At 43.4% G+C, this 26,402-nt stretch overlaps 2 protein-coding genes, 1 long non-coding RNA gene and 1 pseudogene across 3 annotated transcripts; 2 read left to right on the plus strand and 2 right to left on the minus strand.

Annotated features, from left to right (window-relative positions):
- Positions 1-5,661: 5,661 nt before the first annotated feature.
- LOC121586816 lies at positions 5,662-10,488 on the plus strand. Its single transcript, XR_006003962.1, has 3 exons — positions 5,662-6,037; positions 6,374-6,438; positions 10,396-10,488. It is a non-coding gene; the product is annotated as an uncharacterized LOC121586816 (long non-coding RNA).
- A 1,765-nt stretch (positions 10,489-12,253) lies between these two features.
- Positions 12,254-14,790, minus strand: LOC121585809 (annotated as a pseudogene).
- Positions 14,791-17,653: 2,863 nt separating this feature from the next.
- LOC121586812 (c-Myc-binding protein) lies at positions 17,654-20,550 on the plus strand. Its single transcript, XM_041903813.2, has 5 exons — positions 17,654-17,988; positions 18,354-18,426; positions 19,028-19,076; positions 19,783-19,912; positions 20,272-20,550. The coding sequence occupies exons 1-5, from the start codon at positions 17,974-17,976 to the stop codon at positions 20,314-20,316; spliced, it is 312 nt and encodes a 103-aa protein (XP_041759747.1). The 5' UTR covers positions 17,654-17,973; the 3' UTR covers positions 20,317-20,550.
- Positions 20,551-22,980: 2,430 nt separating this feature from the next.
- LOC121586794 (gap junction alpha-9 protein-like) lies at positions 22,981-25,580 on the minus strand. Its single transcript, XM_041903788.2, has 2 exons — positions 25,444-25,580; positions 22,981-24,606 (listed from the first exon to the last, which is right to left on the minus strand). Exon 2 carries the CDS (start codon positions 24,588-24,590, stop codon positions 23,052-23,054), a length of 1,539 nt encoding a protein of 512 aa, XP_041759722.1. The 5' UTR covers positions 24,591-24,606; positions 25,444-25,580; the 3' UTR covers positions 22,981-23,051.
- Positions 25,581-26,402: the final 822 nt, after the last annotated feature.

A 26,402-nucleotide genomic window follows, 5' to 3' on the forward strand; every position in this document is an offset into this window, starting at 1 on the left:
GTTGAGTTGATGCCAAAGAGCTTTATTTTGGTCTCATCTGACCACAACACTTTCACCCAGTTCTCCTCTGAATCATTCAGATGTTCATTGGCAAACTTCAGACGGCCCTGTGTATGTGCTTTCTTGAGCAGGGGGACCTTGCGGGCGCTGCAGGATTTCAGTCCTTCACGGCATAGTGTGTTACCAATTGTTTTCTTGGTGACTATGGTCCCAGCTGCCTTGAGATCATTGACAAGATCCTCCTGTATAGTTCTGGGCTGATTCCTCACCGTTCTCATGATCATTGCAACTCCACAAGGTGAGATCTTGCATGGAGCCCCAGGCCAAGGGAGATTGACAGGTCTTTTGTGTTTCTTCCATTTGTGAATAATCGCACCAACTGTTGTCACCTTCTCACCAAGCTGCTTGGCGATGGTCTTGTAGCCCATATAAAACTTGTTGACATCCTTGGAGAGCTCTTTGGTCTTGGCCATGGTGGAGAGTTTGGAATCTGATTGATTGATTGATTGCTTCTGTGGACAGGTGTCTTTTATACAGGTAACAAGCTGAGATTAGGAGCACTCCCTTTAAGAGTGTGCTCCTAATCTCAGCTCGTTACCTGTATAAAAGACACCTGGGAGCCAGACATCTTTCTGATTGAGAGGGGGTCAAATACTTATTTCCCTCATTAAAATGCAAATCAATTTATAACATTTTTGACATGCGTTTTTCTGGATTTTTTTGTTGTTATTCTGTTTCTCACTGTTCAAATAAACCTACCATTAAAATGATCATTTCTTTGTCAGTGGGCAAACTTACAAAATCAGCAGGGGATCAAATACTTTTTTCCCTCACTGTAGCTGTCAAAGCAAATTTTGACTTGTAAGTTATTGTTTTGTATGTTAAAAAAAATAAAAAAATAAAGTGTGCCAAGTTTTTAATATTTTTTTTAATAAGAAAGACAATGTATTTGAAATGAAACAGGTTGAACTGTTTTCTGTTTGTATTGAGAGGAAAAAAAGCTTTACAAATCACATGCATTACCAATAAAGTGTTTTATAAATGTTTTGTTGGACATTTCAAAAGTGGAATTTGCTGTAAAATAATTCAGATATACTACGGTCAGGGGTCAGTGTGTAACAAAGTGTGGAGAAGGGGGGTAAAACTTCAGTCGTGGGTTTTCGTTTACCTCAGAAATGTACAGTGGGGGAAAATAAATATTTAGTCAGCCACCAATTGTGCAAGTTCTCCCACTTAAAAAGATGAGAGAGGCCTGTAATTTTCATCACAGGTACATGTCAACTATGACAGACAAATTGAGAAGAGAAAATCCAGAAAATCACATTGTAGGATTTTTAATGAATTTATTTGCAAATTATGGTGGAAAATAAGTATTTGGTCACCTACAAACAAGCAAGATTTCTGGCTCTCACAGACCTGTAACTTCTTCTTTAAGAGGCTCCTCTGTCCTCCACTCGTTACCTGTATTAATGGCACCTGTTTGAACTTGTTATCAGTATAAAAGACACCTGTACACAACCTCAAACAGTCACACTCCAAACTCCACTATGGCCAAGACCAAAGAGCTGTCAAAGGACACCAGAAACAAAATTGTAGACCTGCACCAGGCTGGGAAGACTGAATCTGCAATAGGTAAGCAGCTTGGTTTGAAGAAATCAACTGTGGGAGCAATTATTAGGAAATGGAAGACATACAAGACCACTGATAATCTCCCTCGATCTGGGGCTCCACGCAAGATCTCACCCCGTGGGGTCAAAATGATCACAAGAACGGTGAGCAAAAATCCCAGAACCACACGGGGGACCTAGTGAATGACCTGCAGAGAGCTGGGACCAAAGTAACAAAGCCTACCATCAGTAACACACTACGCCGCCAGGGACTCAAATCCTGCAGTGCCAGACGTGTCCCCCTGCTTAAGCCAGTACATGTCCAGGCCCGTCTGATGTTTGCTAGAGTGCATTTGGATGATCCAGAAGAGGATTGGAAGAATGTCATATGGTCAGATGAAACCAAAATAGAACTTTTTGGTAAAAACTCAACTCGTCGTGTTTGGAGGACAAAGAATGCTGAGTTGCATCCAAAGAACACCATACCTATTTGTGAAGCATGGGGGTGGAAACATCATGCTTTGGGGCTGTTTTTCTGCAAAGGGACCAGGACGACTGATCCGTGTAAAGGAAAGAATGAATGGGGCCATGTATCGTGAGATTTTGAGTGAAAACCTCCTTCCATCAGCAAGGGCATTGAAGATGAAACGTGGCTGGGTCTTTCAGCATGACAATGATCCCAAACACACCGCCCGGGCAACGAAGGAGTGGCTTCGTAAGAAGCATTTCAAGGTCCTGGAGTGGCCTAGCCAGTCTCCAGATCTCAACCCCATAGAAAATCTTTGGAGGGAGTTGAAAGGCCATGTTGCCCAGCGAAAGCCCCAAAACATCACTGCTCTAGAGGAGATCTGCATGGAGGAATGGGCCAAAATACCAGCAACAGTGTGTGAAAACCTTGTGAAGACTTACAGAAAACGTTTGACCTGTGTCATTGCCAACAAAGGTTATATAACAAAGTATTGAGAAACTTTTGTTATTGACCAAATACTTATTTTCCACCATAATTTGTAAATAAATTCATTAAAAATCCTACAATGTGATTTTCTGGATTTTTCTTTCTCATTTTGTCTGTCATAGTTGACGTGTACCTATGATGAAAATTACAGGCCTCTCTCATCTTTTTAAGTGGGAGAACTTGCACAATTGGTGGCTGACTAAATACTTTTTTCCCCCACTGTACTACCGTCAGGGGTCAGTGTGTAACAAAGTGTGGAGAAGGGGGGTAAAACTTCAGTCGTGGGTTTTCGTTTACCTCAGAAATGTATATTCTTACTATTCCTCTGAGGTGTGGTTTTGGAGCCTTGTTCTTCCTCCTTCAAACAACTCGTTTGAAACGTTGCTCCAGACATGTTTGTGTGGAGGAGGCAGGAGGGTGAGCCCTTAAAGGCTGTCTGGACCATAATGGTCAGTCTGAGGAATGTCTTTCAGCAAAGAACTGTTAATGACATCAACATGCTTCAAGGCTTGTTATAGGCCTGCTGGAAGGTTCAAACGTCTAAATTAATTAGAATTTTAATGGGAATTTGATACCAAATAGGGTACATTCTAACACAGCCCTAGACTAAAAACTATAAGGTGTCTCCTCACTGTTGCCCATGAGGGAATGCAGTTTGGTGCTTTTAAAAGACAGACAAATTCACCAGAAGGCAGCATTAACTCCAGGACAATACTGCTGTATCAGCAGGCTGCATTAACTCCAGGACAATACTGCTGTATCAGCAGGCTGCATTAACTCCAGGACAATACTGCTGTATCAGCAGGCAGCATTAACTCCAGGACAATACTGCTGTATCAGCAGGCTGCATTAACTCCAGGACAATACTGCTGTATCAGCAGGCAGCATTAACTCCAGGACAATACTGCTGTATCAGCAGGCAGCATTAACTCCAGGACAATACTGCTGTATCAGCAGGCAGCATTAACTCCAGGACAATACTGCTGTATCAGCAGGCTGCATTAACTCCAGGACAATACTGCTGTATCAGCAGGCTGCATTAACTCCAGGACAATACTGCTGTATCAGCAGGCAGCATTAACTCCAGGACAATACTGCTGTATCAGCAGGCTGCATTAACTCCAGGACAATACTGCTGTATCAGCAGGCTGCATTAACTCCAGGACAATACTGCTGTATCAGCAGGCAGCATTAACTCCAGGACAATACTGCTGTATCAGCAGGCTGCATTAACTCCAGGACAATACTGCTGTATCAGCAGGCTGCATTAACTCCAGGACAATACTGCTGTATCAGCAGGCTGCATTAACTCCAGGACAATACTGCTGTATGGTAAGTGTGTGGTCTGGAGGAGGTGGGGGATAGGGTCCACATTGCCTACTGTACAGTTGACAAGATTCTCCTGCTCTATTGCTAGTTGAGTGGCTGGACTGCTCCATTCATTTTGACACTCCGGGTCTTGAGTCCCTACATAGTGCACTACTTTGAACCAGAGCCCCATGGGCCCAGGTCCAATGTAGGGCACTATATAGGGAATAGGGTGCAATTTGGGACGTAGACTGGGCCTCATTGTTTTGGGCCATCATTGTTCTGAATGTCAAACATGAATCTCCTGACTCAGCCAACAGTCACATCGCTGTACACCCACTACTTATTACAAACATCAACAAACACACACACACATAGCAGCTAGGGCGGAATCCTCCCACCCACGACGTACAGTAGCTTGTTTTATTCAAATAGAGACATATTTACCCGGCAAGCTATTTGCTAATCCCATAACTGTAGAGCCACTGTAGACTCCAAGTGAGCCCTATTGCTATTCAGCCATGACTCTCCTGAAGGAGTCATAAGCTTTTGTTTTTTTGATCCATTTTCATAAATTGGGCTACTTACAGTCAAACAGGATCTTTGTTTTATAGAAATACAAAACTTCAGAAAGCTATTTAGTCTGCTGTCAGTTAAGAATTGTACAGCCAGAGATTGGTCTAACTTGGGTTCTTGTCCATTTCTTGGCAAGGAGAATGTGGCTTATCTGTAGCCTCATTTGGATATTCATTGTGTGAAAGTATAAAATGACATTGACATGACTGCTGCAAAAAACCAAACAAGCTTAAATGTCAATAAAAAATAAATTAAAAAACGTCAATTTTTTTTATACAAGGTTTTTCTTTCTTCCAACGTTTCCTATCAATGGATGTCCTGTGTCATTTCAAACCCCTGTAGGGGAAATAGAGTCATATGGTTCATCATTCATAGCAGCTCATCACTCTTGGTAGCTTGTTGTGGAGGAGGCCCGGCAGAGCAGTTGTTTAATGGAGTAGGTTGTTAGCTATTTAGATACAAACAGACCCCAGGGGGAGAGAATGCTGAGGAGAGGAATGGATGTTTGTTGTTACTAATGTCAATGGACTGGTGGCTCCAGAGGCCCCTGGGATCACCGAGATTTGATGGTTGAATTACCTTTCTCCTATTGCAATATAATTTTAATGGCGATTATGAAATGACTGCAATGAAATGTTACATTTTGATATTGAAGCTAATTAAAGGTTTTAATTTGTTTATTGTCATATGACATATGCTAAAAGTATTGATATTTTACTGATATTCTACCATATGTATTTTTATTTCAGATGATGAAGTTTGCTTAGGACAACTGTAAGCGCTACACATGGATGGAGAATGACGGCAGGACATTTGGTGAGTAAATGGCTCCCTGGGCTTACTATATGGCATACCGGTACATTGCTTCTGAACATATCTACATGGACGTTTATGAACCAATGTCTGTAGTTAATCTGGTTTGCTAGTGTTGTCACGATACCAGAATTTTCACTTCGATACCGATACCAGGTTTAGTATCACGATACTCGATACCATCACAATACTCAATACCAAAAATGATACTATGGCTTGCCAAAGTCACAGAATGGCACTTGATCCAGACAGATAAACACAGCTACTGCTCTGTTCAATCTTTGGTAAAGTGTTCTAGCCGATGTGGACATTGTGCCGCGAACAGTTTCAACATTTCTACATGCCGTTTAGCATGATTAAAGTGTGTTAACTTCTGTGCAGTGAGGAGCTACACATGATGTAGCCCAGACTTCCAGTGCAGGCTAAGTGGAGCAGGCACGGTGCGTTCACACTATAAGGGGGACATTGGCTGCGTTGATAGACAGACTTGATCCGTGAGACACATTTGACAGAAGTACCGAAAGTAACAAAAAAAATTATAGTACCAAACCATTTTTCATGTTCTACTATCGAAAAAGTATAGAAGTTTCGGTATACCGCGCAACACTATGGTCTGCAGTGCCAGTCCATAATAAATGTGTGTGTGTGGTTTTGGTGTCACGGGTGGGCTAAGAGGTGCCTCCATCGTCGACTCTCTGGATATCCTCTACATCTGGGCTGGATGAATACCGGGAGGCCAAGGAGCGGGAAGAAGACAAGCTGAACCTCAACCTAAGAAGTGGGTCATTTTACCCTTATTAATGAATGTTGTCAGTAGATTGATATACATATGCCACTTTAGCTGTGTAAATCTAGTCCAGAACAGCGTGTATTCAGACAGGTTGGAGTTGGATAGGGACGTCACATAGAGAATGCTGGACCTGCATAATCAATCATGTGACAGGCATGGAGATTAAGCCCCGCTGAGAAGAAAATGGAAAAACATCCTTTAATCACCCTGGAGCCAGACGTCAGACAGCTCACAGAATATAAAGTATCCCTTGTTTATAATGAAATGCAATCTCTCTCTCTCACACTCCCCCCACCCCCCTCTCTCTTTCTCTCTCTCCCACAGGGTTGGAAGTGATTATCCATTTTGTGGGTGGCCAGCTCTTTGCCTACTACCTAACAGGAGAGGAGGTGAGCTCTATCCATCCATCATAGTTGGGCACACTTTATTAGTTTAGGGTAAGGTTTAGAATAAGGGTTAGAGTTAGGGCTAGGGTAAGGGGTTAAGTTTAGAGTTAGGATAAGGGTTAGGGCTAGGGTTGGACTACCTCATAGTTTATTCATTTCTTATCAGCTGTATTACCTAGGAAATCAAGTCTCCCATAGCAACAGCGCCTTCAGAAAATATCCACCCCCCTTTACTTTCTCCACATTCTGTTGCGTTACAGCCTGAGATTTTGTATCACTGATCTACACACAGTACCCAATAATGTCAAAGTGGAATTTTGATTTGATAATTTTTTACAAATGAATTAACAATGTAAAGCTGAAATGTCTTGAGTCAATAAGTATTCAACCCCTTTGTAATTTTTACGTCATGGCAAGCCTAAATAAGTTCAGGAGTAAAAATGTGCTTAACAAATCACATAAGTTGCATGGACTCTTTCAATAATAGTTGTTAACATGATTTTCTTTATGACTAACCCATCTCTGTACCCCACACAAACAATTATCTGTAAGGTCCCTCTATCGAGTAATGAATTTAAAACACAGACTCAACCACAAAGACCAGGGAGGTTTTACAGTGCTTCGCAAAGAAGGGCACCAATTGGTAGATGGGTAAAATAACATTTAAAAAAGCAGACGCTGAATATCCCTTTGAGCATGGTGAAGTTATTAATTAAGCTTTGGATGGTGTATCAATACACCCAGCCACTACAAATATACAGGCGTCCTTCCTAACTCAGTTGCCGGAGAGGAAGGAAACCGCTTAGGGATTTCACCATGAGGCCAATGGTGACTTTAAAACAGTTTAATGGTTGTGATATGAGAAAACTGAGAATGGATCAACAACACTGTAGTTACTATATAATACTAACCTAAATGACTGAGTGAAAAGAAGGAAGCTTGTACAGAATAAAAAATATTCCAAAACATGCATACTGTTTGCAACAAGGCACTAAAGTAAAACTGCACTAAAATGTGGCAAAGAAATTCACTTTTTGTCCTGAATACAAAGTGTTATGTTTGGGACAAATCCAACACATCACTGAGTACCACTCTTCATATTTTCAAGCATGGTGGTGGATGCTTAATGTTATGGGTATGCTTGTCATCGGCAAGAACTAGGGAGTTTTTTAGGATAAAAAGAAATGGAATACCGCTAAGCAAAAGCAAAATTCTATAGGAAAACCTTTCAGCAGGACAATAACCTAAATCACAAGGCCAAATCTACACCGGCGTTGCTAACCAAGACCACATTGAACATTCCTGAGCGGCACGACTTGAAAATGGCTGTCTAGCAATGATCAACAACCAACTTGACAGAGCTTGAAGAATGTTTTTAAGAATAATGGGGAAATATTGTACAATCCAGGTGTGCAAAGCTCTTAGAGACTTACACCAAGACGCACAGCTGTAATCGCTGCCAAAGGTGTTTATAACATGTCAATATATGGGGGTTGAGTACTTATCTAATGTAAATATATTAGTGTTTTATTATTCATAAATGTTTTATAAATGTTAAAAATGTCCTTCCACTTTGACATTACTATCTATCCACTTGCCTGCGAATGTGGACGAATCAATAAAAGAGAACCACCATCACATCTTTGATTCTGTTATGATGTAGATATCCTAGAATGCATCGATTGCAGATAGATTACAGAATCACATCAACACTACAAACACCACGGAAATGATATACATTGATTGAGTTCTGGAATTTGTCAGAGATCAATGCATTCTAGGAACAGGAAAATCACAACTCTCCTATGTGATTACAGCCTCTGTCGCAGAATGAATCCATTGTGGTTGCTCCATTGCATAGGAAGAGGATAAAAAAAAACAGCCTAGGAAGTCATTAATAAGAAGAACGTTTTAGGGCCCGCTTGTCTGCTTTAAATTACACAGTGGCTTAAAACCTAGGGCCGGATGTATACAGTTTCTCAGAGTAGGAGTGCTGATTTAGGATCAGTTTTGCCTTTTTAGATCACAATGAATAAGATAACATGGACAGCAGGGACCTGATCCCAGATCAGCACTCTTACTCTGAGATAATGTACTCATACAGCCCCTGGTTTGAATGTTGGAGGACAATATGTATGTATAGACCAGTCTGCTTCAGGCTCACTGTGTCCCAAGCACCTCTTTGACTCCTGTTTTGAGCTTTGGCAGATTATTTTTTAAATTTAGCTGCCTGGCATATTTTGTGAGCTGTGGCTGTGGATTTATACATGTTGTGCATCATGAGATACTACGTATCTGGTCCACCTGGATAGAAGGAGAGTAATTAGACAGGTCAAGAAACAATAAAATGGGACACCTTTGCTATAATAACCGGTGGCCTATTCAAACTAACTGAAATGTAATAAACAGAAAATGTGGTTTCACCATAGAAGAAGAGTTTGATGCAGTCTGCTTGGATACACTTCTTGAGGAAGACAAAGGGTGAACTACAACGAAGACTACAACATCATCCCCTTGTTCCTTGACAAACCCCACCGCAACCAGACAGACACTGAGAAGAGGGATAGCAGAGAGCTGTCCCATATCTATTACATTTACGTCATTTAGCAGACGCTCTTATCCAGAGCGACTTACAAATTGGTGCATTCAACTTATGATAGCCATAGGGTGGGGGAGGGGGGTAGAAGGATTACTTTTATACTATTCCAGGTATTCCTTAAAGAGGTAGGGTTTCAAGTGCCACCATTGGGGTGCCAGAGCAGCGAATAGCTTTGACTGGGCTGAGCGGGAACTGTGCTTCCGTAAAGGTAGGGTGGCTAGCAGGCCAGAGGTGGATGAACGTAGTGCCCTCGTTTGGGTGGGTGTAGGGTCTGATCAGAGCCTGAAGGTAAGGAGGTGCCGTTCCCCTCACAGCTCCGTAGGCAAGCACCATGGTCTTGTAGTAGATGCGAGCCTCAACTGGAAGCCAGTGGAGTGTGCGGAGGAGCGGGGTGACATGAGAGAACTTGGGAAGGTTGAACACCAGACGGGCTGCAGCGTTCTGGATAAGTTGTAGGGGTTTAATGGCACAGGCAGGGAGCCCAGCCAACAGCGAGTTGCAGTAATCCAGACGGGAGATGACAAGTGCCTGGATTAGGACCTGTGCCACTTTCTGTGTAAGGTAGGGTCGTACTCTGCGAATGTTGTAGAGCATGAACCTGCAGGATCGGGTCACCGTTTTGATGTTAGCGGAGAACGACAGGGTGTTGTCCAGGGTCACGCCAAGGTTCTTTGCACTCTGGGAGGAGGACACAATGGAGTTGTCAACCGTGATGGCGAGATAATGGAGCGGGCAGTCCTTCCCCGAGAGGAAGAGCAGCTCCGTCTTGCCGAGGTTCAGCTTGAGGTGGTGATCCGACATCCACACTGACATGTCTGCCAGACATGCAGAGATGCGATTCGCCACCTGGTTATCAGAAGGGGGAAAGGAGAATATTAATTGTGAGTCGTCTGCGTAGCAATGATAGGAGAGACCATGTGAGGATATGACAGAGCCAAGTGACTTGGTGTATAGAGAGAATAGAAGAGGGCCTTGAACTGAGCCCTGGGGGACACCAGTGGTGAGAGCACGTGGTGCGGAGACAGATTCTCGCCACGCCACTTGGTAGGAGCGACCTGTCAGGTAGGACGCAATCCAAGAGTGAGCAGCGCCGGAGATGCCTAACTCGGAGAGGGTGGAGAGGAGGATCTGATGGTTCACAGTATCAAAGGCAGTAGATAGGTCTAGAAGGATAAGAGCAGAGGAGAAAGAGTTAGCTTTAGCAGTGCGGAGAGCCTCCGTGACACAGAGAAGAGCAGTCTCAGTTGAATGACCAGTCTTGAAACCTGACTGGTTTGGATCAAGAAGGTAATTCTGAGAGAGATAGCAGGAACTGAACTGACCTGACTCAACTGAACTGAACAGCTCTCTTGTCTCTCCAGGTGTTTAAGAGGCAAGTGATGAAACTCGGGAGGAAGCTGCTTCCTGCTGCCTTCAACACCCCCACGGGCATCCCACATGGAGTTGTCAACCTGGCCGGGTGGGTAGCATTTCCTATTGGTTAGGTCAGGATCAAACCTGGCCAATCATAGCTATGGTATACAATACCTCTTCTGCTGGAGCTGGGTAGTCTTCGCTGAAGTGCCTTCGGAAAGTATTCAGACCCCTTGACTTTTTCCACATCTTGTTACGTTACAGCCTTTATTCTAAAATGGATTAAAACATTGTTTTCCCTCATTACTCAACACAATCATGAAGCCAAAACAGATTTTTAGAATGTTTTGTAAAATACGGAAATATCACATTAACATAAGTATTCAGACCCTTTACTCAGTACTTTGTTGAAGCACCTTTGGCAGCGATTACAGCATCGAGTCTTCTTGGGTATGACGCTACAAGCTTGGCACACCTGTATTTGGGGAGTTTCTCCCATTCTTCTCTGCAGATACACTCAAGTTCTGTCAGGTTGGATGGGGAGTGTTGCTGCAAAGCTATTTTCAGGTCTCTCCAGAGATGTTAGATCGGGTTCAAGTCAAGGCTCTGCCTGGGCTACTCAAGGACATTCAGAGACTTGTCCCAAAGCCACTCCTGCGTTGTCTTGGCTGTGTGCTTAGGGTCGTTGTCCTGTTGGAAGGTGAACCTTCACCCCAGTCTGAGGTCCTGAGTGCTCTGGAGCAGGTTTTCATCAAGGATCTCTCTGTACTTTGCTCCGTTCATCTTTGCCTCGATCCTGACTAGTCTCCCAGTCCGTGCCGCTAAAAAACATCCCCTTGGTAGGGAGGTGACCAAGAACCCGATGGTCACTTTGACAGAGCTATAGAGTTCCTCTGTGGAGATTTGAGAACCTTCCAGAAGAACAACCATCTCTGAAGCACTCCACCAATCAGGCCTTTATGGTAAAGTGGCCAGACGGAAGCCACTCCTCAGTAAAAGCCACATGACAGCCCGGTTTGAGTTTGCCAAAAGGCACCTAAAGGACTCTCAGACCATGAGAAACAAGATTCTCTGGTCTGATGAAACCAAGATTGAACTCTTTGGCCTGAATACAAAATGTCACGTCTGGAGGATACATGGCACCATCTCTACGGTGAAGCATAGTGGTGGCAGCATTATGCTGTGGGGATGTTTTTCAGCTGCAGGGACTGGGAGACTAGTCAGGATCGAGTTAAAGATGAATGGAGCAAAGTACAGAGAGATCCTTGATGAAAACCTGCTCCAGAGCACTCAGGACCTCAGACTGGGGCGAAAGTTCACCTTCCAACAGGACAACGACCCTAATCACACAGCCAAGACAACGCAGGAGTGGCTTTGGGACAAGTCTCTGAATGTCCTTGAGTTGCCCAGCCAGAGCTCGGACTTGAACCCAATCGAACATCTCTGGAGAGACCTGAAAATAGCTGTGCAGTGACAGAGCTTGAGATGATCTGCAGAGAAGAATGGGAGAAACTCCCCAAATACAGGTGTGCCAAGCATGTAGCGTCATACCCAGGAAGAGTCGAGGCTGTAATCGCTGCCAAAGGTGCTTCAACAAAGTACTGAGTAAAGGGTCTGAATACTTATGTAAATGTAATATTTCCGTTTTTTTTTTTTTATACATTTGCAAAAAAATTATTAAAACCTCTTTTTGCTTTGTCATTATGGGGTAGTGTGTGTAGATTGATGAGGGGGGGGGGGGGGGAAACAATGTAATCCATTTTAGAATAAGGCTGTAACGTAACAAAATGTGGGAAAAGTCAAGGGGTCTGAATACTTTCCGAATGCACTGCAAATAGTACAATTCTACAAATGGTGCCAGACTTTTCACTCACCTTTCCTTTCAAAGCTCTCCTCATATGAGGATGCAGGCGAGGGCCAGGTGACCACTTTCAGGCAGAATACGGTGGTGTTGTTGACCTTAATGATGGCTAAAGACTACTTATCATAGGCACTGACACCTCCATCTTCCCTCAGGTGCAATGGAAGACCACAAAGGAAAAGCAATTCACTTTTTCCAATCACGAAATAAACTCTAAGCTCTCCATTATAGCTTTTCATAATCACAGGAATCTACGATTCCTCGTCAACCTCTACAATAACAAAAGCATCCTTACCTCATGCTTCAAACGAATACAGCGGCAGGCAGTGATGCGTATTCACTGAGTGGTCGATTTCAATGATTTGCACATACAATCCCAAGCATGAACAATGTAATTTTATGAACAGACCACTAATATATGTCCAATACACACATTTGGAAATATATGGCATATGATTTTCTTCTCTCTCACCCATAGATACAAGAAACGTTGATTACAACATCGATCATGTCACAGTAGAGCTGTCGGTGGTGATGTAGATCTTACTGACCACGTCAAACAGGAAGGCTTTCTCAATCCCCGAGTTCTGTCCAAAAATAAACAAAGTTTTGACAAAATAAGAAGAATCAGTTCAAATTAGCTTATTGAAATGATCAAAAAAAGACATAGTGATATTAAAATGTTCAGAAGGTTTTCCAATGTTGGTAGCTGAGGAATGAGCTTCTGGACCACTTTACTGAAAGCCTCAAATATGGAATGGTCATAGATACTGGTCAAATAAAAGCTGAAACAGAGAAAGAGAGAGAATTGAGAAAACAGTAACATGTCTTGTATCTAACAGTTCCTCTCCCAACTTGTTATGCCAAAAACAAGCTGATCCCTCTGAGTGACATTGGGCCACATACCTAACCCACCACCAGTTAAGGACAAAACTGATCGTTCCGACAAATGGTTAAAAACAGCGGTTGTCCTTCCTATCTCCTCTGACCACAGAACATCAGCTGTAATTTACGGTTAATTTCCCTACGATTCTTCATGTTGAATCACCACAGTTTGTCGACACCCAGCAGGTGATCTACGATTCCACTGCGCACGGCTGACATTCGTTATGTTGTGTCTTGTCTTGTCGTGTCTGGTCCTCTGTAGCTCAGCTGGTAGAGCACGGCGCTTGTAACGCCAAGGTAGTGGGTTCGAACCCCGGGACCACCCATACACAAAAAAAATTATGCACGCATGACTGTAAGTCGCTTTGGATAAAAGCGTCTGCTAAATGGCATATTATTATTATTATTATTATTGTCCTTTGCACTAACCTGAGGTAAAGCTTCTCCAGGCTGGCATCTGCTAGGTCATCGTTGGCTCTCCGATGGAGGTCTCTTTGGGTTTTATCTTGTGATCGTCTTGACAGGCCATCAACCTTATGGATAAAAACACCTCAAAGTTGATCTCTGGGTTGAACCTGTAGGCTCCGGACACTGAGATGAAGCCTCCCCAAGGCTTCCACGTAATCATCCTGATGAAACCAAGAGAGAATACAGACAAAACCCTCTAAGCAGAGGAGAGACATTGCAGCCGCTTATTTTTTGAATACATACAAATCTGTGAAACTGTAGGCTGTGCAGCCTTCTCAATGTCTGCCATGGGTAGGGCAACATCTAACTGTCCTCTAATCATCTCACCTGAGCATCAGTGACAAGATCAAAGCCCCGCACCCCTGTGACAAGATCAAAGCCCCGCACCCCTGAAGATCATCTCATAGTTGAAGGTAGGGTCGAAGTCCACAGTACCAGGCAAGTCCCAGATTTGGAAGTTGACGAAAGAGCTGCTGGAGATGTCATCCTTGTAGATTTTGTTGGCGCTCTCCAAGAACAGTGTCTCGTTTGGCGACATCTTGTGGAATACAACCTGGATAGTGGCGCACAATAAACACTATAAAAGCCAATTTATGCTTGACACAAATGTGGACGGAGGCTTCGTATAGCGGGTGTGACGCAATTGACATGCAGTGGCCAAATCAAGCTCTGTACAGCATTGCTGTGCCCTCTCAAATGTTGTTACAATGTGTAGGCCTCCGTATAGTTCCGCATTGACATGATTGGTTGACGGTAGGTGGGGGCTGTACGTCCTGTACAAACGCAATAGTTCTGCTCCGCTAAGCGTAAGAAGTATGACAGCCCTCACGTCTGCATCGCAGTAAATGCTGTACGGCCACTTCAGACATCAGATTAACAATGTAGAGCCTTTTAGTGTGGATGACTTGACTAGTTAGTTTATCCATTTGAGTCGTTTTCCATGCATAAACATTATAAGTTAGTATGACGAGGCGGCAATGATGCACAGAAGTGGACAGATGCAGTGGCTTATTGTGCTACCTGAACTAATAGGAACACAACAAACCTTTCGAATGGACGATTTCCCACTTCTCCGCAATCCTTGGTTTACTGTCACCTGACGTGTTCTCGATATCCCAAAATACTATGGGAAAGATTGTACAACACCATAGCTCCCTGCCAGCGCAGGCTCTTCGTACTGAACCGACATTTTGCCTCAAATCTGCCAGCTAATCAACGTTAGCAGCTGTTAAATCCACTGGTCAAATTCAACCCTGTTTAGCTGGCTAGCCTGTTAGTGTTAGCGCTAACTAGCCTAGCTACCCAGGTAACTAGCTAGCACTGGTTTAGTTGACAACCAAGTCGTGACTTGAAAATAGACGATAGTGCTGTTGTTATATGGTGTATTCACTACGAAATAAATACCAGCATTTTAGTGCCGAAGTAAAAAAAAATGTATACTGTACTTCTGCTTCCAAACACCCCAAGTGTTAGCTTGTCAATTAGGGTCGACAGTAGTTATCACAGTAATAATGATGGTTAAACCCCGCCTATTTTCAAGTTTTAATGTCACATGTACAGGTACAGTGGAATGCCTTTCTTGTAAACTCAAAACCCAACAATGCAATTATCAATTACAATGTAAAACTAGAAGAAGAACAAAAACACGAGAAATAAGAAATATGAAGAACACAATAAGTAAGTAAGCATACTATATACACAGGGTCAGTTCCAATACCATATTTACAATGTGCAGGGATACTGGAGTGATGGAGGTAGATGTGTATAGGGGTAAAGTGACTAGGAAACAGGATATAAAGCCCTATTCGGACGGGATTCGTTTTACTGGGGAGGTCGGGTAATGTAATTATGTGGACGAGCACAAAACACCAAATCTGTCATTAAGTCCTCTGATAATACTAGTCCCGTGCGAATCGACATCCCTGTGTTTTGAGAGAAATGTCTGAATTTGACAGGTGTTGCTCGCGGTTTGAGCAAGAAAACAATAACTGATTTGATCAATTGAACAAAGTGCTGCGCATAGCCTATATACACTGCTCAAAAAAATTAAGGGAACACTTAAACAACACAATGTAACTCCAAGTCAATCACACTTCTGTGAAATCAAACTGTCCACTTAGGAAGCAACACTGATTGACAATACATTTCACATGCTGTTGTGCAAATGGAATAGACAACAGGTGGAAATTATAGGCAATTAGCAAGACACCCCCAATAAAGGACTGTTTTTGCAGGTGGTGACCACAGACCACTTATCAGTTCCTATGCTTCCTGGCTGATGTTTTGGTCACTTTTGAATGCTGGCGGTGCTTTCACTCTAGTGGTAGCATGAGACGGAGTCTACAACCCACACAAGTGGCTCAGGTAGTGCAGCTCATCCAGGATGGCACATCAATGCGAGCTGTGGCAAGAAGGTTTGCTGTGTCTGTCAGCGTAGTGTCCAGAGCATGGAGGCGCTACCAGGAGACAGGCCAGTACATCAGGAGACGTGGAGGAGGCCATAGGAGGGCAACAACCCAGCAGCAGGACTGCTACCTCCGCCTTTGTGCAAGGAGGAGCAGGAGGAGCACTGCCAGAGCCCTGCAAAATGACCTCCAGTAGGCCACAAATGTGCATGTGTCTGCTCAAATAGTCAGAAACAGACTCCATGAGGGTGGTATGAGGGCCCGACGTCCACAGGTGGGGGTTGTGCTTACAGCCCAACACCGTGCAGGACGTTTGGCATTTGCCAGAGAACACCAAGATTGGCAAATTCGCCACTGGCGCCCTGTGCTCTTCACAGATGAAAGCAGGTTCACACTGAGCACATGTGACAGACGTGACAGAGTCTGGAGACGCCGTGGAGAACATTCTGCTGCCTGCAACATCCTCCAGCATGACCGGTTTGGCGGTGGGTCAGTCATGGTGTGGGGTGGCATTTCTTTGGGGGGCCGCACAGCCCTCCATGTGCTCGCCAGAGGTAGCCTGACTGCCATTAGGTACCGAGATGAGATCCTCAGACCCCTTGTGAGACCATATGCTGGTGCGGTTGGCCCTGGGTTCCTCCTAATGCAAGACAATGCTAGACCTCATGTGGCTAGAGTGTGTCAGCAGTTCCTGCAAGAGGAAGGCATTGATGCTATGGACTGGCCCGCCCGTTCCCCAGACCTGAATCCAATTGAGCACATCTGGGACATCATGTCTCGCTCCATCCACCAACGCCACGTTGCACCACAGACTGTCCAGGAGTTGGCGGATGCTTTAGTCCAGGTCTGGGAGGAGATCCCTCAGGAGATCATCCGCCACCTCATCAGGAGCATGCCCAGGCGTTGTAAGGAGGTCATACAGGCACGTGGAGGCCACACACACTACTGAGCCTCATTTTGACTTGTTTTAAGGACATTACATCAAAGTTGGATCAGCCTGTAGTGTGGTTTTCCACTTTAATTTTGAGGGTGACTCCAAATCCAGACCTCCATGGGTTGATAAATGTGATTTCCATTGATAATTTTTGTGTGATTTTGTTGTCAGCACATTCAACTATGCAAAGAAAAAAGTATTTAATAAGATTATTTCATTCATTCAGATCTAGGATGTGTTATTTTAGTGTTCCCTTTATTTTTTTGAGCAGTGTATGAAGGGCCTACATGTATCAACTTTCACAGTGAATGTTTTTGTTTATACGCAACGTACGAATGAATTGAGCATTGCCAAATGCAGCATTAAAAAATATTGCGCCTATTTAATGCAACCCTTGCTGTTAATAGATCGCAAAGCAGCATACAACTGAGCTAAACGTTTGGAAATGACAAATTCACTTTCTCATTCATAGCCTAAAAACGCATATCAAGTGCAAGTGCGCTGTTTAACCCTAACCTTAATCACACTGCTAACCTTATGCCTAACATGACATTTTTCGATATAGCCCATTTTTGACTTTGTGGCTGTGGTAACTAGTGACAACTAGCCGGTTTCGTCTAATTTCCGCCATAAACTGTATTTTCCCCGCCCCCTCAATCTCATTGGTTCTCCCGCCAAACACTGTTTCACTACATGGCCATGAGATGGCGCCAAATATATAGGGTTTGCCTAATGCCTTTACACAAGTAGCTCAGTTTCAGTTTCAATTATTGAATAACAAATAGTAAAGTAACCGACAGAGTATAGAAAAGTGCATCATTATCGTCGTATTAGAACTTCATCAATCATTGAGATTTTATCACACAGTTCAGCTAATTATTTTGTTGTCGTTTGTCGTTATAGCAACCGTTCAAACTGGGAGAAATTGCTTTGTTGCAGTCACGCTCAAGGTGTTGTCTGATCAGCTGTTCCGTTGATAGCTAGCTAGTTTACTAACTTTAGTCATCATAACGCTACATATCTGTTGGCAATAATGGCCCATTACAGAGTAAGTATACGAAACTTTTCTTCAATGAACTTCCAACACGAGTGGTTTGAAGATGTTTATTTCATGTCCTATGTTTTCACTTGTTACTTTGTAACTAGCTAACGTTAGCAAACTGCATTGCATTCATCGATTACTTTGTATCTAGGGTAGCTCTCATTCATTGGAATCAGCAGTATGGTTGTACTAGTTAAACAATTCGTTTTCCAACTTTATGGTCAACCAGGCATATGTGTTGTACTCTGCTTACCTGCCTTGGAAACTGTCAAAAGAAACTGAAGTAGAGCTATCTAGCTACAGCTTTAAATAGCCTATGTAAATATGTTTTGTTAGTCTTCTGATTCTTCTCGTCATCGTTTCTTTCACAGGCTTCAGAATCCAAGAGAGAACAATTTAGAAGGTATCTAGAAAAAGCTGGAGTTCTTGACAGTCTCACCAATGGTAGGCCTCTTTCATAAATTCAAGAACATTACTGGCAAAGTTAATTTAAAATGCATAAAGTCTAAAGTTTCTCATGCGGTATACTTTGATTTTGTACCTCATGTTCATCATTTTGATTCCAAATCCTAACCACTTGCATAGTCTATAGCAGGGGTGTCAAACATAGGCGAGGATGTCCAATCTGGCCCGCACGTGATTTGAGTTAGAAAAAAACTCAATACACTTTAACATTTTAGATTGACATTTTAGTCACTTAGCAGACAATCTTATCCAGATCGACTTACAGGAATCAAATGACAAAAAAAGGACAAAAACCAAATCGCAACTGTGTATAAATGATAATGCACCTACATTCATACAGTTTCTTGACTTTGTCCAGCTCCCTATAATCACCGAAATGAAAGCTAGACAGTCAGGGAGAATAGAAAATTCAAAAAACGATGGTAGAGATTACAATTTTTTTTCAGTGCGGCCTCCGGACCTTGTTGAAGAGCGAATGCGGCCCCCGGGGCAAAATCTGTTTGACACCCCTGTTCTATAACAAAAACTTTGACTCACATATCACCACCAATGTCTATAACATTTGTATTGCTGTTTGCAGTATTGGTGGCCCTGTACGAAGAGACAGAGAAACCTAATAATGCTTTGGAGTATCCTTTTGCCTTGGTTTGATAATATTCCGATATGATGACAACAACCATGACCACCATCTCAACTGATCCCATTGATACAGATGGTGCTTGCTGATTCAGGTAGTCACTCATAGCATTGGGCAGAGAAAATACCTTGACTGAAATCTGATGACTACTGCCCCCCCTGGTGCAAAACGATCAAGGGTAGACTTTGTGTACATTACAACAGCCGCACCTAAAATTGTCGTTGTGCATGTGATGTCTTTAAAGGCTCTTTTTCTTATTGGTCTATTAACTAATTTACCGCCTGGTGATGTCACCAGGCAGGCCAAAACCATCCCACCAAAACAGGCTGAAATTCCAGGCAGCCTTTTCAAACAGCTCTTACACTAAAAGGATATTATCATAATGTTCACAATTTCACAGTATTATGCCAATCTCATAGTGTGGAAATATATATACATATAACACAGGACAATCACATTTTTGACTGCACTGGGTCTTTAAAGAGAGTTTAGGGTGTGCCGTGGCTGGCCGAGTGGTAGTGCTGCCGCCCCTGGGACAAATATTGCCTCTGGATGCATGGGTTCAAACCCTGATTGCGCCACTTTCCATTCTATGCACCAGCAGCTCTCCTCTATCGCCCCATCTCAATCACTTCTTGTTCACCGTAGCTATCGACAACAACAAATATAGTTTACACTAGCCTTCACCTAAACCCCAGCTTTCTAAAGCATCACCTTGGTGTGGCTGGTGCTGAGCCAGCAGATGCGGAGGCCCTTCGTCTGGAGCTGACTGAGCTACAGAAGAAGTGGGATCTGCTCATGAAGGAAAACAAAGACCTCAGAAACAGGGTCAGAGAATTGATTATTTTTTTCCAAAATTCAAGGGGTGGTTTCCCGGACCCAGATTAAGTTTAAATTCTCCATTGATCTCGTTTTTAGTCCAGAACTAGGCTTAATCTGTATCTGGGGAAACATTTTACATTTTTACATTTTAGTCATTTAGCAGACGCTCTTATCCAGAGCGACTTACAGTTAGTGAGTGCATACATTTTTCATACTGGCCCCCCGTGGGAAACGAACCCACAACCCTGGCGTTGCAAGCGCCATGCTCTACCAACTGAGCTACACGGAAACCACCCCCAAATACCCCAAAATATCTAATCTCAGTACGTTGCAAATACCCAACTTTTCTCTACCTTGTTTTACAGCTTCTGCAGTATGAACCAGCACCCGAGGATAAAGCAGCGGAGTAACGGAGTTGGTTGAATTGTTATTTTTGTCCACTGTTTTGAGGAAAAAGGCACTTATAAAGCTATTATTTCTTAGTAGTAGTATATAACACTATACCCAAGGATGGAAGAACTGTGAATTGCAAAAGCAATGTATTTTTGTTAAGTAATATTTTCTGTGTACAGACACTTGTTCAATCTAAAGCGTAAACTATTTCTCTCCAATTTCAAGTCAATAAATACTCATTTCAGCAAATATTCCTCATGCAAAGTTATTGTGTTGATGTCTCTCTAGATGGAATTCCAAACTGATCCTTGCCTATTTATTTAAATGGGGTCACCGTGACACACAGGGTCACCGTGACAACAGGCCTGCTACTTCTGGCCTAGTATGGGGTTTGCATTCAAAGCCAATGTTCTTGCCTGTTCCTGTTTGGATTTATAGTTTTATGTCTTGGCAAATTAGTTGTGTTAAAAGATCATCTCAGTAGTAATTAAATCATATTTGTACTTTATTTTATAAAGTAAATGTATTATACAATTGTGAATATACAAATCAATGTATGACGTAGTACAATTTCATATAAGGAATAGGCCTATACAAAATCAGTCCCATTTCCTCCCCATCAATATGTATAATTTACATTGTCAAATGATTAGTGGGCTTTGGGCCACAATAATATCAATGCTTTTTCAGGATGGAGGACATCTGCAGTACCGCGACCTGAAAGAAAACAGAACAAGTTGTAAATATTATGTAACTGGTTTAGCCAAAGTCTACATTGAAGTAGTAGTTCAATTATAGTTGAACTGAAATAAGCTGTTGCTTTGTTATTATAGTGGATAGTTTAAATAAAGTTGGCCAGTAGCCTATATCATGAGTAAAGAAACTGTGAATTGGACTGATACTAAAATAGATCGTTGTTATGTCACTGGCAAAATGTCCTCTGATTAGATTGGTAGCTAGTGAGCTCCAGCCACCAATTTAACTTGTAAAGTCAAACTCACTTGGTTATTGTGCTTTTTAAAAGTACAATACCTTAAATACAATATTGAGGAAATCATGCTTTGAAACTTTTTCATACTTAACTTATTTTATCCAATGAATATCATTGATTGAGTTTTGAGTTACATAATTGCGAATTACGGCCTAAAGGATATAGCTTTTCTGATTCTGCTTTCCATTGCTCTTGGTTCATTGTTGTAAGCCTTGCATTTATATGCACGCAATGCAATGAAAGTGCTTCGAACTAAAACAGACCTGTCAACAATGTCTGTTGTCTTTTACCTAGATTTACTAAGTATTTTACAATGCGAAATTCTGCTTTGCTTTTTGTCTTCTGAAAATAACAGGTGTAAACTTGGTGTATTAAACAGCCTCTAACAAAATGCATTGTGGCCTGGGCCCACAGCAGTTAATCTTAACATTAATACTGTGTACTCAACTTCACTGACAGAAAAACATCACACTTAGCTAACACCGTAACAGTGTACCCTAAAGCGTAGCCTAACACTGTAACAGTTACCCTGAAGCGTAGCCTAACACTGTAACAGTGTGTCCTGAAGCGTAGCCTAACACTGTAACAGTTACCCTGAAGCATAGCCTAACACCGTAACAGTGTGCCCTGAAGCGTAGCCTAACACCGTAACAGTGTGTCCTGAAGCGTAGCCTAACACTGTAACAGTGTGTCCTGAAGCGTAGCCTAACACTGTAACAGTGTGTCCTGAAGCGTAGCCTAACACTGTAACAGTGTGTCCTGAAGCGTAGCCTAACACTGTAACAGTGTGTCCTGAAGCGTAGCCTAACACTGTAACAGTTACCCTGAAGCGTAGCCTAACACTGTAACAGTGTGTCCTGAAGCGTAGCCTAACACTGTAACAGTGTGTCCTGAAGCGTAGCCTAACACTGTAACAGTGTGTCCTGAAGCGTAGCCTAACACTGTAACAGTTACCCTGAAGCGTAGCCTAACACTGTAACAGTTACCCTGAAGCGTAGCCTAACACTGTAACAGTGTGTCCTGAAGCGTAGCCTAACACTGTAACAGTTACCCTGAAGCGTAGCCTAACACTGTAACAGTGTGCCCTGAAGCGTAGCCTAACACTAACAGTTACCCTGAAGCGTAGCCTAACACTGTAACAGTGTGTCCTGAAGCGTAGCCTAACACTGTAACAGTGTGTCCTGAAGCGTAGCCTAACACTGTAACAGTGTGTCCTGAAGCGTAGCCTAACACTGTAACAGTGTGTCCTGAAGCGTAGCCTAACACTGTAACAGTGTGTCCTGAAGCGTAGCCTAACACTAACAGTTACCCTGAAGCGTAGCCTAACACTGTAACAGTGTGCCCTGAAGCGTAGCCTAACACTGTAACAGTGTGTCCTGAAGCGTAGCCTAACACTGTAACAGTGTGTCCTGAAGCGTAGCCTAACACTGTAACAGTGTGTCCTGAAGCGTAGCCTAACACTGTAACAGTGTGTCCTGAAGCGTAGCCTAACACTGTAACAGTGTGTCCTGAAGCGTAGCCTAACACTGTAACAGTTACCCTGAAGCGTAGCCTAACACTGTAACAGTTACCCTGAAGCGTAGCCTAACACTGTAACAGTTACCCTGAAGCGTAGCCTAACACTGTAACAGTGTGTCCTGAAGCGTAGCCTAACACTGTAACAGTTACCCTGAAGCGTAGCCTAACACTGTAACAGTTACCCTGAAGCGTAGCCTAACACTGTAACAGTTTCTTGTGACATGATGAGATAAGGTATAAACCTTAGATCTGCAGGTAGCCTGGAGCTCGCCTGCTGCTGCTGTTACTTGCCAGTGACATTCGGCGGTTGGGAGAGCAGACAGGAGGGCTGTGCCAAGACACTGAGCTCAGTTCTCCTATTGAGTCCGGGCTCTGGGGCCTGCTCAGTCTCTTGAGGTCCGGCTTAGAGAAAGCCCTGGCTTGGCTGGCAACAAAGCTACAGCGTGGCTTCATGCTTATGGTCCCAGGGAAGGAGTCCCCACTGTCTGAGCCATTCCCCTCCATCACAGTGGAACAGTTCCAGGGGGCACTGACCCTCCGTGGTTTTCTCGCAATGACCGAAAGGGTCGGGCATGAGGAGGCATCCACCAGGGGTAGCACGGGTAGGGTGGGGTACACAGAGCCCCGTGACCCTGTGAAGTCCACGTGGCGGGGGAGAGGATCTACCTGGTGGGGAAGAGGATGCACGACAAGGTCCTCTGGCTCATCCTTCTTGTCCATAAGGGCAGAGCGTGTCGTTTCACGGCTGGTGTTCTTTGAGTTGCTGTTGTGCTCAGGACTTGACACTGCCTCATTGCTGGCTGTATTGTGGCTGTCTGTACCTGGCTTGACACCAGGGTCCATCTGAATGGGGACAAAGTTAGAGGATGCATTGAGGAGGGAGTACGTCGGTCCGTTGTCCTGCTTCTCTATCAGGAGTGTGTACCCACTGGGTGCGGTGGGGATAACAGGCTTGCGGCCCCCAGATGTTCCCCCCATGTTAACCTGTTTCACGTCAGAGTTTATTTTCAATTTGCTATGGTAGTGGTCATCATTGAGGTGTGGGTGGTAGGCTAGGATGCCCTTCTTGAGCTTCTTGTAGCTCAGGTGCATGATCTCCAAGAGGCTGAGAAAGAGGGAGACTGCAGCGATGCCCTGCATGAACATCATGAAAACAGTCTTCTCTGTGGGCCTGGAGACAAAGCAGTCCACCACGTTTGGGCAGGGCTCCCTCTCGCACTTAAACAAAGGGTCCAGGTGGTGGCCATAGAGGAGGTACTGGCCCACCATGAAGCCCACCTCCACCACAGAGCGGGTGACGATGTGGGCCACATAGGTCTGTAGCAGGGGCCCTCTCAGTGGGGCCTTGTTGAGCTTCCCCAGATCCAGCTGTCTCATCTCCCTCTCGATACGTCTCCGCACCTCGATCAGCTCCACGTCCACCACCTCCAGCTCCCGACGCAGAGCCGCCTTCTCAGTGCGGCGTGTCTTCTCCAGAGCTCGCAGCTGGTAGATGGCGTGGCCCATGTAAACCAGAGAGGGCGAGGAGACGAAGATAACCTGGAGAACCCAGAAGCGGATGAGAGAGATGGGGAAGGCTCTGTCGTAGCACACGTTGCGGCACCCTGGCTGTTCAGTGTTGCAGATGAAGTCGGCCTGCTCGTCGTTCCACACGTCCTCTGCAGCGACGCCAAGCACCAGCATCCGGAAGATGAACAGGATGGTCAGCCAGATCTTTCCCACCACGGTGGAGTGGATATGCACTTCCTCCAAGATCCCACCCAGGAAGTTCCAATCTCCCATCTTCACGCGGGTTTTGCTAATTGACGGGGAAAAGTATATGTTAAAAAGCAGAGACTATGAAAGTGGAATGTCAAGATGAAATGTAGGGTGAGGTCAATAATAATACATGGACAAACAATATAGCAATCATTATGGACAAACGAGGCTGAAAAAAGTCTAGGCTTAATTTTATTATAAAGTAGAATTGATGATGACTATGATATAAAAAGGGGCAATCTGCAGTTCCTACATCAATTTTGGGATTTATAAATTAATGACATGTACCCATTGATTCTTGAAGAATATAACTTCTAAATGCCTCATGAGCTTAGTTCAACTGTCGTACCCCATCAGAAACCAAAATATAAGCTTGTTTTACTCCAATGTTTGTAAACAGAGTAAAGGTAAACAAACAATGTATAGCCTGAAAACATGGTTACAACTATAATGTTGATATCATGGATGATCAGTCCTATCATCCATAGCTCTGTCTATCAATTTGAGAGTGGTAAAAAATGTCCAGCCCCGTCCCTCAGCTTTTTAACGAAACAGGCGCGGGGAAAACACTTTGCTATTGTTTCAACTGCTGATTGTCGCTTTAATAATCACTATAATATCACTTGCTAATCAAGGACTAACGATAACCATTAGTCCTAATTGAATGATCATTATGTAATACAATATCAAATGAAATAATAATTGACTAGTTACAGAAAAAATAATCATCCCCCCAAAATATGCAAATTACATTCATCAGAATGGAGTGCTCTTTGTGACTTTAAATCAGGAGGCCTCTGGTGGGAAAATAAGTTGTCCAGCAATTGTCTTCATTTGTATGTTAAAACTCAATCTAAAATCACATAAGTAAACTTACCTTTCATTTGGGAAATAATGTGTACATAAACAGACATTTTAGAACAAAATATTTGGATGTTTGATACAATCCTGTGGTCAATTTGTTTCTCTTCTTAGTAAACCATAGGATACCAGCCCAGAACCCCACAGCTGATGAAACGGAAACGAAACAAAAAGCAGCCCGTTGAGTTGGGTTGGTGAGAATTATATAGGCTGCCAAGAAAAATCTATAATACTATTAGTTGTCATTTACCTTGCAGCAGTATGAATGGACTGCCGGTGGTGGGGAGCCCTGCAGGTCATCGGGTAATGGGAGACCGCCAAAATATTCAATAGTTTGTCTATTTGTGGCTGCTCTCAGAGGACCTCAAACCCCCGTGACCCTCGGAGGCGCTCTAACCTGTGACGCCTGTAGTGGAATATGATGCGGTGTGTCCGATATACAGACACTGAGCCAGAGCACTGGCTTACCGCCTTTGGCCCCAGTGGCTCTGAGTGCATCTCTGCGGGGAACCAGTAGTTCAAGTAAAATATATCTGAAGTGGATTGATATGCCTGCCAGTGGTTACTAAGTGGTGTCTACTTTGGTAATAACTACAAAACAATTAGGAAACCATTCCTATTATTCATCAAGTCATAGTATTCATGTGTCAGAATTGTGTTGCAAAATTACTCAATTTGGAGAACGACAGTTGGCTCAAACTCAAATCTCAACAAACTACTGTTTACAGAATGTGTGAATTTCTTGAGGTTTCGTAGTGAGACAGACTGAATAGGAAAGTTAATTTTATTCATCCATGGGCCATGATAAGTTATTCATCATTGATAACCACACACCGTCAATCAATGAGCTTTGGCCTTTTGGAATGAACCTCTGAAACCAACAGATTAAATAATCATCTGGATCAGTTGTTAGTACCATATATTATGCAATATATGTTTTCCTTATACAGTGGGGGGAAAAAAGTATTTAGTCAG

Source organism: Coregonus clupeaformis, chromosome 17, assembly GCF_020615455.1.
Source record: "Coregonus clupeaformis isolate EN_2021a chromosome 17, ASM2061545v1, whole genome shotgun sequence".
Taxonomy (NCBI): Eukaryota; Metazoa; Chordata; class Actinopteri; order Salmoniformes; family Salmonidae; genus Coregonus; species Coregonus clupeaformis.